The 13,806-nt window shown below is 40.2% G+C and overlaps 1 protein-coding gene across 4 annotated transcripts in view; it reads right to left on the bottom strand.

Annotated features, from left to right (window-relative positions):
• NYAP2 (neuronal tyrosine-phosphorylated phosphoinositide-3-kinase adaptor 2) overlaps positions 1-13,806 on the bottom strand; it is a 333,066-nt gene that overhangs the window by 74,569 nt on the left and 244,691 nt on the right. For all 4 annotated transcript variants that reach the window (XM_054679437.2, XM_054679436.2, XM_054679435.2 and 1 more), the window contains exon 7: positions 5,827-5,930. In XM_054679437.2, coding sequence (XP_054535412.1) covers positions 5,827-5,930 — 104 coding nt within the window. The remainder of the gene's footprint in view (positions 1-5,826; positions 5,931-13,806) is intronic.

Here is a 13,806-nt window from a genome sequence, read left to right as displayed (position 1 = left end):
AAATTAGATTTCCTGCTGGGCGCAGTGGCTCACTCCTGTAATCCCAGCACTTTGGGAGGCTGAGGCAGGTGGATCACAAGGTCAGAAGTTTGAGACCAGCCTGGCCAACATGGTGAAACCCCGTCTCTACTAAAAATACAAAAAATTTAGCCTGGTGTGGTGGTAGACGCCTGTAATCTCTGCTACACAGGAGTCTGAGGCAGGAGAATCAGTTGAACTTGGAGGCGGAGGTTGCAATGAGCTGAGATCGCATCATTGCACGCCAGCCTAGGCAACAAGAGTGAAACTCTGTCTCAAAAAAAAAAAAAAGGAATTAGATTTCTCATTTCACACTCTAGGCCTTACTCTCCTGGCTCCCTTTGTTGTTAGCCTTTCTCACACTCTCCAGGCTCCCAGGCATGTTTTATGTGCAAATGTACTATCTAGAAAGTTCAATGAAAGCTCAGAACTCACAGACCCTGCTTTGGAAATATTAAGGACTGAAGAACAGGAACAAAATCAAATTGTTTGAGAAAAGATTTTTTGAAGCGCATATACAGAAAGATGTTTATAGAGAGAGGTGTTGAGTAAGTCAACAAATGATGACTGAGGGCCTCACTTTGCGCTGGGCATTGGAGGAAGACCTCTGAACTGAGCACAGTCCCTGCAAAGAAATTCACCTAAGTCCTTCACCCTGGTCTTCACATGTACTGACCCCACATCCCTATTTTGGGTTGTCTATCTTCTTTTTTTAAGTCTGTAGAAAACAATTCTGGCATCTGAGCATGTTCAGAAATACACTCTAGATATGCATCAAGCTATGGACCCCCTAACATGTTCCATTATCGAGGATTGCCAGCCGGTGCTGACATAATGACGTAGCTGTGGAGCCCATGGAAAGAGAGAACCTGTATCTGCTCCAGAGGCAGCCCGGGAAGACTCTCATTCTCCTGCAAGGTCGTCAAGCAAAGGGGAAGTTAGGAGCTTGGTGAGAGGCCAGGGGGCTGCTATGAAAAGGAATAAGCATTTGCTGAGTAATCCCGAAGAGACAAGTTGAAAGGAACGGGGCTTAGTAGCCTGGATAACAGCTATTAAGTATACAGAAGGGACTGGGCTGGGCAAGTTTTGTCCTGGGTGGTGAGGACGCAGGTATCATGAAACACAGGACCCACAGAGATCATGGCTTCAGAGGCAAAGCACTATGTGGTTTCTAAGCACTCTGTGTAGGTTTCTAAAGAGATTTGGTCTGTCAAACTTTGGAATGTGTGTCCAAAGGAAATTACAAGTGACCTTTTCCTACCTCCCTCCCCCAAATCAAGGATGATCAGAGATAATTCAGTTTAGTGTGATAAACAAGCCTCTGAAGAAGTTGAGGTTTCAGTTCAACACTTGGGTCACTCTTAGCTTTGTAATTCCTTGACATGAGAATCTGCTGTAAAAAAAAATGTGTTTGTGAGTGAATGTGTGAGATTGTGTTTGTGTGTGTGTATGTGTGTATGTGTGTGTGTGTGTGTGTGTGTGTGTGTAGTGGAGGTTGTGGCTCTCATTTCCTTCCTTCCTAGAAAAACAAATTCAAACATGTCTTGGGAAAATTTTTCCAAGGGAAGCTGCAGTTCTGTTTGGAGACACATCTTAGCTGCTCCATTCTTGCAGGAAAGCATGGTTTGATATGGCCTGTGCATCAGCTGCTATAGCATCACCTGTGCAGCAAGAGTATAGATGGCACTGTTTCCAATGGGGTCACTGAAGAAGGAGGCTGAGATCAGCCAGAGATGGAGGAATCACATGAGCATCACCATCTGCTGTGTCTAAGAGCATTCACATCTCTTTCTTCTGAGTACATGGCTTTCTACTCTATTACAGAGAATACAAAAGAGAAAGTAACGTGCTCCAAGTATAATACATGACTCCTGTGCAGTTTGACTTTTTTTAACTAAGAAAATAAGTTAACTTTCTAATGGTAGGCACAAAAATTCAGTCTGATTTCCAAAGATTTCTATGAAGGTAAATGCAGAAACGTGGCTGCATTACAAGGAAGTTCCAAGAAAATGTCTGTAATTGCCCCATGTCTAGTCTATTTACTCAGGAGCAAATTAAGAAAGAATAAAATCTTATTTTTATCTCTCTGAGTGTCAGAGAATAATATGTGTTTTGGGGCAAACTCTAAATGCTTTAGAACTCATACTTTTTCCCAGAGTTTCTCATTTTCTCTTACATATTTTGAAGTTCCAGTCAAATACAATTATACATTTCTACAGATCGTGTGTCTGCTGTAGTTACCTGAAGCTAAAACTGATTTCAAAGGCAAGCAAACATACCTTCCCCTTTGTTTATACACCACCTCTGGTGGTGGGCTGTCACTATTGGCCCCAGGCCCATGGGGAATGGAGACCAGTCACTTTGGTCACCTCTGTGAATCTCTGCCTTAGTGATGTCAAGCACTTCCACCTAACTCCACCTACAACATTTCTTAGACAGCTCCAACCATGACACGAAACGGTGAGTGACAAACCAGGACCAAGAAAACTGAACAGAGATGGGATGACAACAACAATCTGAGAAGTAACACAGGTCTTTTTGTACGAAGGGTAATGCCCCATAATGTGGCTGAAATGTCACAGCATTCGTAAGGCCAGATTCCTCCATAGACAAGCACCACTGGAATTATTTAGAGGTGAGTGACTGATTTTGTTTGTTTTATTTATTTTTTGTTTTATTTTATTTTTTTGAGATGGAGTCTAACTCTGTTGCCCAGGGTGGAATGCAGTGGCACAATCTCAGCTCACTGCAACCTCTGCCTCCTGGGTTTAAGCGATCCTCCTGCCTCAGCCTCCCAAGTAGCTGGGATTACAGGTGTGTGCCACCACGTCCAGCTAATTTTTTGTATTTTTAGTACAGATGGGGTTTCACCATGTTGGCCAGGCTGGTCTCAAACTCCTAAAGTCAGGTGATCCACCTGCCTCGGCCTCCCAAAATGTGGGGATTACAGGTGTGAGCCACCGCACCTGGCCTTTTGTTTGTTTTAAATAGATCACATGAATTCCAATGATTTTCCTAGTAAGAAGTCTATTAATCTCCTATTAAGAATTCTGGGTTTTAATAACTACCAGGAGTCTTGGTGTTGCAAAAACTGCCTAAAAAGTGACCAGAGGGATTGTTTGTTTGATAGTGCTAGGTGTTCCCTATCCTTGTTTAGGTATGAGTAGTCATTGTTAGATTCAACAGTTTTACATGTTTTTCCACCATTGTCTTGCATGCCTGAGCACAGGGCAGTGCCGTCCTAGTTGTAATTTAAACAGACATCTTAGTCAAGACTATGGTTGAGGGCATGGGAAGTAGGTGAGAAAAGGACTTTTAATAAGTTTTTTTTTTCTTTTTCTTTTTCTTTTTGAGATGGAGTCTCGCTCTGTCACCCAGGCTGGAGTGCAGTGGCGTGATCTCAGCTCACTGCAAGCTCCACCTCCCAGGTTCACCACATTCTCCTGCTTCAGCCTCCCAAGTAGCTGGGACTACAGGCGCCCGCCACCACACCTGGCTAATTTTTTGTATTTTTAGTAGATATGGGGTCTCACCGTGTTAGCCAGGATGGTCTCAATCTCCTGACCTTGTGATCCACCCACCTCTGCCTCCCAGAGTGCTGGGATTACAGGCGTGAGCCACCACGCCCAGCCAATAAGTATTTCTTGACTTAAGTTGAATGCTAAGTCAGAGGAGTTCAGAGCAGTGTTCATATGAGCTATGCTTACCACTTCATCCCTAGAGTATAGGAATGCATGTATATTACAACTGGCTATAAGCCACAGAGGAGAAGCCTAGAGGCCAGGCTTCTAATTTATAGCTCTGACAGCCCATGTATGATTTGACTGTGTGTCAGAATCTCTATCAGCAGGTAAGGAAACTAACAGCATATAAAGGCGTCCTGGGCTTTCTCCCTTGCTACATTTTGAAAAACGAAGAACTTCCCATCAGGTGAACAAAGAGTTGATAATGCAAAGGCACAAAGGGTATACCTTGTCTCTATTCTGGAAGTTTATCCCAAGAACCTGCTTTCATTGAGAGTTTGAAGAGGCTTAGGGTGAAACAGCTATAAAGACAACTAGGAAAAAAGCAAAACAAAACAAATAATACAAAACATCTCTGAAATATTGAAGGTAATATACTAGCAAGGGTCATAAACTTGAAAACTTGATTGTATTAGTGCAATCCTCTGCCAATTAGCTAAACTTCTCTTCTTTCAGTACCCAATGTTTTTAAGCTTTAAATGTTGGTAAGTACAATATTTTTGGAATAGCTTTAATCAGCTAAGTTGGCAGTTTATCTTATTTATTTTATTCAGTGTCTTACTGTTTCTACTTCTTTTATATCCAAAAAGTGTTTGAGTTGGTACATTTAGTTATAAAGGCATTTAACATTTATATAAAGGCATTTAAATTTTAAATTAAGACACAAGAAATTCTAAATGGTACTTGAGATACCCTTGAGAGAAGCCTCTCATTTCTTGTATTTGCAGATACCTCATATATTTATAAATCAACTCTTTTGCATATTTAAGTCAGACAAAAACACTAAGAGGCGCAATGTCTCTCATTAGAAGAAAACGCAATTATTCTACTTAGTTATGTTTTTAAAATAGCCTGACATTTAAAATAATAGATGAATATGTAATTTGCTCATCAGTAATGGGCACTTCCCTTGGAGGTATCATCAGTGTTTTATAAGTTACTATTTCAGAAGAGTTTCATGAATGCAAAGATTGAAGCTAGGAAGCAGAGAGAAAACACTCCAGAATGACACCACCCTACTTAACACCTATAATACTTAACAGTAACGACAATTAAGCCTCACAAATTAAGTCAATGTATTGAATTCCTATTGGGTGAACTAAAGATAGGACATTTATGTGTAGTGATTTTTCCCCATACTAATTCCCCATCCACAACCACGTACCCAAACGAACATCAGAGCAACATATTATGCTGTAAAGGATTAAATGATATTTCAGTTTATGCCTTTATTTCTTGTCTCTTTTCTCCAAGTGATAATTGAGATCTCATTTACCATGCATGAACACTTACATTCCCTTTCTGAGAACATTTCTGATATTGTTGGTATAAGAGAGAAAAGTCATTTACTTAAAGGTTGCCTTATTAATCTGCAGTTTTTGTTAAATATCTAGATTATCTGGCCAGTCAATTTGTCTCTATAGCCTAAGAAAGAAGAAAGACTAGCTGCCATACTCAATCCAAATGAATCGGGATATGAATATTTATAAGGACATCAATATTCAACAGTGTCTTACAGTCATGCTCTAAGCTAAATAAAAATAAAACCACCAGAAATATTACAGTATAATAGGATAAGAGCTAAGAAATATGTACAAATTCACTGACAACATCTGTGCGAGTGTTCTGGACAAAACATTTAAAAAGAAATCTACATAAAACAAAGTAGATAAATTTATCAAATATTGATAAATTTTCAGAGACAGTATAAAAGTACACAAAACATGAAAGAGAGAAAGAATTTAAAAAAGAACCACTAAGCCAATACATATAGTACAAGTTTACTACATTTATATTACAGAATGATGGAAACCAGAGACAAAAACAATTTGGTAACAAACAGCAAAGAAAGTTTCACCACCAATCACAAGGAAGAAAGACATTCTTTTTCAAATGAAAACACAGACTGCCAGAACTCATCCCCCGCATCCCCTAACCCATACACACATAGACAAATAAAAGCAAATGCGAAAGTTGTCTACAGCAACAGGACAGACAGAGGTGGGAAGCATTTGGCAAGTTGCATCACACGAAGTCAATCACGATTGGCTAACGATGATGGTACCTGGCTCTGTTGCAGGTCACTGCTTTGCCTGAGAGGAGTGACTGATGGAGGAGGCACACCTGACGTCGACGCAGACCGGCCTAATTTGCAGCTTACTTTAGGCTCTGGAAACAAGCGGAAAAAGACACAATATTAGCTGACTGACGTCTGGAATAATGAAGTGGCTTTTCAGTCTTTCTGTTTGTTTCGCTACTTATTCTTGGAAAATACAAAATGCTCCTGATTGCTAATAAGTAGCAGGTGATAAAACACTTTCATGGCAGTTGACTCTAAAAGGAGCTTTATACCCAGATCGGCTTCTGGGGAACAACTCTCAGAAGCACAGGCCTTGTGCCTTTGCACATTTTACCCCACTTAGGGTTGGTTTCTATGGAGTCATCCCTGGAGCAACAACAACCCATTAGGAGAACAAGCAAGTACCATGACTATTTTGAATGTTTCACTTTTAGCTTTGGTCCATAGGATTTCTGTGTCCTAAAATGTCTTCTCTCCCTTCTCCAAATGTTCTCTTTTCCTTCCTTCCATGAATACTATCATCATGTTTTCAATGTAACATTTCTTCAACTCATCTTGATTTTCATTAAATTTTATAACTGTCTTCCAAGACTTTTGCTATCTTTCATAATATTATTTTTCCAACTTAAAAAGCTTTCTCCTACCTCTTCTCTAATTTGAGGAGCCCAAATTAGCTGCCTAGGCCACTGGCAGGATGCTTTAGAGATTGCAGTTTGAGGACTGAAAGAGTTCCCTTCATCCAGAAAGTACAGGATATTTGGGAGGTAGAGATGATTAATTTAAAGACATATTTGAAGATATTTGACGAAGGAAAAACAAGTCATAGAAAGAAAAATGGACATTTATACTTTATCACAAACTTCAGTATGAGCTGTTGGTTTTTGAGTGCCTAGTACATTCCAGCTTCTGTGAGGAGTTACACCTAAATTATCTCTAATCCTAAGAACTCTCTTTGGAGCTACGGAGTTAGCTATCAATACCCTCAACTTACAAATTAGAAACCTAAGGTTCTCCACATTCAGTCTTTGCCTAATAAATAAACAAGTGCTTTTCAAAAAGCCTTTCTTTATAAACTTGACCTAAAAATTAAACTCATCGAACAACTCGCTTTAAATAATATGACATAACTACGGTACTGAGAACTGACACGCGTGCCAGAGAACCAGAATGTGCCCAATTCTGTTGGAAGAAAAGAAAATGTGTTGCTCACGCTGGGGAGGTGCACTATCCTTATGCCATTTCTATATGAATCGCACTTCAGAGAAAAGCATTGACTATATCTGCATTGCATGAATGGTTCACTGCCAACTTCAGTTTCCATCAATTGCCTTCCACTCCTCCACTCCCAACCCCTCTCAGACACAACATGCAGACACACAGAATGAGTAAGCTTACGCCTACTTACACACAGACTCATACACTCTCACCCATATGCACCTTTCCTCTCTCAGTCCTGTTTCCACCTATTCAACAATGCTTCACCTCTCTATTAATATTATTCTCCTAAGGGAACTAATAGTTTTCTTTCTTGGCAAATCAAATAGTGTTTTCTCTGTACTTCTGATTTAGAGGAAAACAATAAAAGACAATAAACAAGGTTTGGACTTAGAGCTAATTTTGAATCTGACTCTGCTAGGTGGATGATCTTAGACAATTGTTTTCATTATTTAAGTTTTAGTTCTCAAATAAAATGAATTTAGTCACTTATTCAACATTCGGCATCTATGTATTTTATGCCTACTATGTGCCAGGAACTTGCCAGAGAGTTGTGACCAAAATCCCAATATTGCCCTAAGGGACTGCACAGTCTATGCACTAAACATAGACATTAAACAACAAATGATGGGCCAGGCACAATGGCTTATGTCTATAATCTCAGCACTTTGTGGGGCTGATGCGGGTGGATCACTTGAGCCCAGGAGTTGGAGACTCCATATTCTAATGACGTTTATGTATTCTCAGGGGAGAGACATTAAACCTAAAATCATTTGCTGAAAATTAGGAAATATGTTAGAAGGAAGAAGTAGAGGGTGCTGTGATATCATTTATCAGAGTATCCACTGTGTTCTGGGGAGCAGGGCAAGGAGAGACCCTGAAGAAGCTGCAGTAATTAACACCTGCCAAAAGGACTGAATGGGCAGCAAAATCTGAAGTGGGAAGGATCCTGGATCCACAGACTTACTTTCCAACCGATCCACAAGTCAAAAGCATTTCAGAATGTATTGCTTGCCTATTATAAGGAAATAGTAATAGTGAAATATCCTGGTTTCCAGGTTAGTGGAGAAGAGTTGAGTTAGTGCTAAGTAAACAGATAAACTGAATTACATGCAAAATTCATAGAAAAACACCAGACACATAACAAGTGCTTTTAGTGAATGCTAGCTCTCATCCCCTACACACATACACACACATACACACGCACTTGCACAAGTACGTGCATAGTGACCCTTACCTCTATTCCTCCTTCTACTTTTAGTGAAACCAACTACATTCTCTTTCTGGAAAATGACTCTCTTTCCACCTGTGATATGCATTCATTCACCTCTCTCTCAACCCAATGTCCTTTTAGCTTTATCAACTTGTTTCTTGCTTGGCCTTTTCCCTCTGCACCTTCTCTCTTAAGAACATCAGCAGTCTCATGGTTTCAAAGATAATGTTTTCCCTTGGAGTCACATGCAGGTTCCCATAGCTCTGTCCCCTTCCCATGCTCCTTTTTGATTTTGAGCCCCTGTGCTTCCTGGTCCCTAGGCTGTCTACATTGCTTCAGGACGCAAATCAAGTTCCAGCTTCTTCTCAATATCTTGGATCTTCCTTCTACTTTTCCTATGTATAGTAGAAACATCACCTCCATTTTCCTAAAGGCTTAGGGTCCAAATCTTGTACTTTTTCAGTTTAGAGCTTTCTTTTCCTCTCTCTATAAATTTAGTCCTGTTGGAATTTGCTTTTTTTCCCCCCTTGCAATGGCTCTTGTAGTTATCTCAACTCATCTCAGAAACCTCCCCATAATCTCTCTGCTCACATCTAACTTAGACACAATGCAGACTGTGTTTCCTAGATACTTTAGGCCACTCATCTTGTTCAAAAATGTTCAATTATTCCATATTTATTATCATGAAAAACTGTCTATTTTCCAGAGGTCCTCTGTGACCTGGCTCCATCTGATCGGATCCACTCTATTTTCCACTGCTTCTTGCTTTCTAAAATATATACTATTTGGCCCGGGTGCAGTGGCTCACACCTGTAACCCAGCACTTTGGGAGGCCAAGGCGGACAGATCACCTGAGGTCAGGAGTTCGAGACTAGCCTGGCCAACATGGTGAAACCCTGTCTCTACTAACAATACAAAAATTTGCTGGGCGTGGTGGTGGATGCCTGTAATCCCAGCTACTCAGGAGGCCGAGGCAAGAGAATCACTTGAACCTGGGAGGCAGAGGTTGCACTGAGCCAAGACCATGCCATTGCACTCCAGCCTGGGCAACAAGAGCAAAACTCCATCTCAAAAAGTAAATAAATAAATTATATACATACATATATATACGCACACACACATGTATGCACACATACATATATATAATTTGATCTACCCTCTTGGTATCGACTCTTGATTCTTCCACCTTTCACCTCAAGTTGTTGCCAAGCATGGACTTTAATCAAACCATATCTCACCATTTTCTAAGACCTAGTTCAAAGTGTACTTTTATTGAAAAGCATCCTGTGATCTTGTTTTCTTCTTTCTCTCTTCTGAACTGCCTTATCACTTAGATAGCATTTGCACTGCTTGTTGTGGTTTTCAGCATTTTTGCCGGTAGGAACCACCTAATAAGCATTCAATTATTATGTATTTTTCTTTCACTGAAGATACTCAAATTAACCTAGAAAAGGTCACTGCAACTCCTCAAAGCAAGGAGGCAATGACGTAACAAAGAACCTGTTATAAGACCTAGTTTCAAGCCTCTCTCACCTACTTACCAAGGCAGTGATTCCAGTTAGAGGGGATGTGACCCTCTGGGGTCCTACAGAGGAGGCACGGCATTTGAAAATTCTCCCTTGATTTTGTGCGGGTGTTTAATGTCTGCCCACCCATTCTTGAAAATACCACTGGATTTTCTCTGAGGCTGTTTAAACACAAGTGTATCATATGATGACATAGATACAATATCCTAGTAACTTATAAATTAACCTCATTTCCCAGGATGCCTAAATCCTTGCATACCTTAAGGAATCATCCTTTATTATATAAAACAACAAGCAAAGCATCCATCAGAACCCTGGTTGACATGTTTCCATAATAAGCCAATGTTTCCATACATGCCATGACTAGCTTAGCACATTCGGTCACATGGAATGAGAAAATTCAGTATTTTTTTTTTCCTAGAAATGGATGACAAATAATTATTTACTATAGAGATTTTTTCCAGTTTATGTTGAAGATATTATCATCTGATGAAAAAAGATTATCTAACCAGATCAAAGGCTTTTATATCACCTAAGGTACCTAAAGATTAATTTCCCCTTTTATTGGTTTCTGGTCAGACCAAACCTGTTTTCACTGTAGGCAACATTATTTCCAATGCACAGACTACGCCTCACCAAAATCCAAGCAAACTCCAAATTTCACCGTGACCTGGAAACGTCTTGCTCTACCCCCATAGGATGCCAGTCCAGATCATGTCTAGGTTCATCAAGCCCCAGTAGGCACTGCAATATAAATCACTAACCACCCATTGAACATGGCAAATTAAACTACTAGCCAAGTACCCTGTGTGGGCTAGTTCTACAGTCAGGTCACCCAGTGGTCTAATGTTCGATCCCAGCATGGAATATGACTCCACATGCAGGGATAGAGTAAGATCATTACCATATATTCATAATGTAACATACATACACTGGCAGATACACACAGACACACACACATACACTCCATAACACTGCTGCTTAATGGTATCACATGGCAGGAACTGTTTTGTTTTTTTTTTTTTTTTTTTTGAGACCGAATTCTGCTCTTGTTGCCCAGGCTTGAGTGCAATGGCGCAATCTTGGCTCACCGCAATCTCTGCCTCCCAGGTTCAAGTGATTCTCCTGCCTCAGCATCCTGAGTAGCTGGGATTACAGGCAGGCATCACCACGCCTGGCTAATTTTGTATTTTTAGTAGAGACGGGTTTTCTCCATGTTGGTCAGGCTGGTCTCAAACTCCTGACCTCACATGATCTGCCCGCCTTGGCCTCCCAAAGTGCTAGGATTACAGGCATGAGCCACCGTGCCCAGCCAGCAGGAATATTTTTTAAATGGTGAGATTTTTGTTTATCTCACTTATTTTGGCTCTTCTTTCAGTTTCACATGATTCCTAACCTAAATGCATTTGGAATTTCCTATGGTGTTTCTGAGACCAGGCTGATGGAACAAATCCTTACAAGGTTGCATCCACCAAGGCTTCTTTGACCAAAAGAATTATCTCAAGCAATCATGAAAATCCTAGAAAATATTCTAATTATAACCATGCCTTTCAGAGATCCTTTAGGCCTGTGACATCAAAGTGCCATTGTTCAGCTCAACTACCTTTGACCCAAAGAATTATCTGAAGCAATCCTGAAAATTCTAGAAAAGATTCAAATCAAGCCTCTCACAGATCCTTTAGGCCTGTAACATCTAAATGCAATGTTTGGCTCACCTACCTTTGGAAATGCAATGCTCTTTGAGACTTGAACGGTGAGGCTGAGGAGTCATGACACTGGACAATAAGTTTTGATCCTGAATTTTAATAGAATAATTGCCAAGAATTTTGGGGTCCACCAACAATGGGCACATACCTGGAAAGAGATCTAAGACAGAGCTTTCCTACCCCAAGGAAAATTCACCCAATTGAGAGATTAATTATTAACTAGAAGGCACTTGTTGTTCCTAAGTCCAAGGAAAAATTTCTTCCTTTGAAAACTCTTCTAGTATCATCCCAGAAGTAAAAGTTCACTCACTTGTGCAATTTAGTGAAGATCAAGTGTAAAGAGAATAAGGAAAAAATGAGAAAGAGGTTGATTCAGAAAGAGAGAGAGAGAGAGAGAAAGGCAGTGGAGGAGGGAAACAGAGAGGAAGGAAAAGGAAGAAAGAAGAAAAAAGAAGGAAAGGAGGGAATGAAGGAGAGAAGGAGGGAGGAACACAGTCATTTTAACTCCTTTGAGTAAACAATTATCAAGACAATACAATGAGATGTTTCCAGGTCTGTAACTCACCATCATCAATTTTATTAAGTAGGTACCAGTAGGACTATGTAATTTATTAGTTAGCTTTTTTCTTCTTCTTTTTTTTTTTTTTTCTGCCCAGGATGGAGTGCAGTGATGTGATCTCAGCTCACTGCAACCTCCACCTTTCGGGTTCAAGTGATTCTTTTGCCTCAGCATCCAGAGTAGCTGAAACTATAGGTGCATGCCACCATGGACGGCTAACCTGTATTTTTAGCAGAGACAGGGTTTCACCATGTTGGCCAAGCTGGTCTCGAACCCCTGATCTCAGATGATCTGCCCACCTTGGCCTCCCAAACTGTTGGGATTACAGGCATGAGGAACTGTGCCTGGACATTCTTTTTGTTCCTAATAAACTTTCATTGCTTTTTATGGAACCAAAAAAGAGCCCGCATCACCAAGTCAATCCTAAGCCAAAAGAACAAAGCTGGAGGCATCACACTATCTGACTTCAAACTATACTACAAGGCTACAGTAACCAAAACAGCATGGTACTGGTACCAAAACAGAGATATAGATCAATGGAACAGAACAGAGCCCTCAGAAATAATGCCGCATATCTACAACTATCTGATCTTTGACAAACCTGAGAAAAATAAGCAATGGGGAAAGGATTCCCTATTTAATAAATGGTGCTGGGAAAACTGGCTAGCCATATGTAGAAAGCTGAAACTGGATCCCTTCCTTACACCTTATACAAAAATCAATTCAAGATGGATTAAAGACTTAAACGTTAGACCTAAAACCATAAAAATCCTAGAAGAAAACCTAGGCATTACCATTCAGGACATAGGCATGGGCAAGGACTTCATGTCTAAAACACCAAAAGCAATGGCAACAAAAGCGAAAATTGACAAATGGGATCTCATTAAACTAAAGAGCTTCTGCACAGCAAAAGAAACTACCATCAGAGTCAACAGGCAACCTATAAAATGGGAGAAAATTTTTGCAACCTACTCATCTGACAAAGGGCTAATATCCAGAATCTATAATGAACTCAAACAAATTTACAAGAAAAAAACACACAACCCCATCAAAAAGTGGGTGAAGGATATGAACAGACACTTCTCAAAAGAAGACATTTATGCAGCCAAAAAACACATGAAAAAATGCTCATCATCACTGGCCATCAGAGAAATGCAAATCAAAACCATAATGAGATACCATCTCACACCAGTTAGAATGGCAATCATTAAAATGTCAGGAAACAACAGGTGCTGGAGAGGATGTGGAGAAATAGGAACACTTTTACACTGTTGGTGGGACTGTAAACTAGTTCAACCATTGTGGAAGTCAGTGTGGCGATTCCTCAGGGATCTAAAACTAGAAATACCATTTGACCCAGCCATCCCATTACTGGGTATATACCCAAAGGACTATAAATCATGCTGCTATAAAGACACATGCACACATATGTTTATTGCGGCATTATTCACAATAGCAAAGACTTGGAACCAACCCAAATGTCCAACAATGATAGACTGGATTAAGAAAATGTGGCACATATACACCATGGAATACTATGCAGCCATAAAAAATGATGAGTTCATGTCCTTTGTAGGGACATGGATGAAAGTGGAAATCATCATTCTCAGTAAACTATTGCAAGAACAAAAAACCAAACACCGCATATTCTCACTCATAGGTGGGAATTGAACAATGAGAACACATGGACACAGGAAGGGGAACATCACACTCTGGGGACTGTTGTGGGGTGGGGGAGGGGGGAGG

Source organism: Pan troglodytes, chromosome 13, assembly GCF_028858775.2.
Source record: "Pan troglodytes isolate AG18354 chromosome 13, NHGRI_mPanTro3-v2.0_pri, whole genome shotgun sequence".
NCBI classification, from domain to species: Eukaryota; Metazoa; Chordata; class Mammalia; order Primates; family Hominidae; genus Pan; species Pan troglodytes.
The sequence above is the reverse complement of the archived record's forward strand: the minus strand, read 5'-3'. Positions and strand labels throughout refer to the sequence as shown.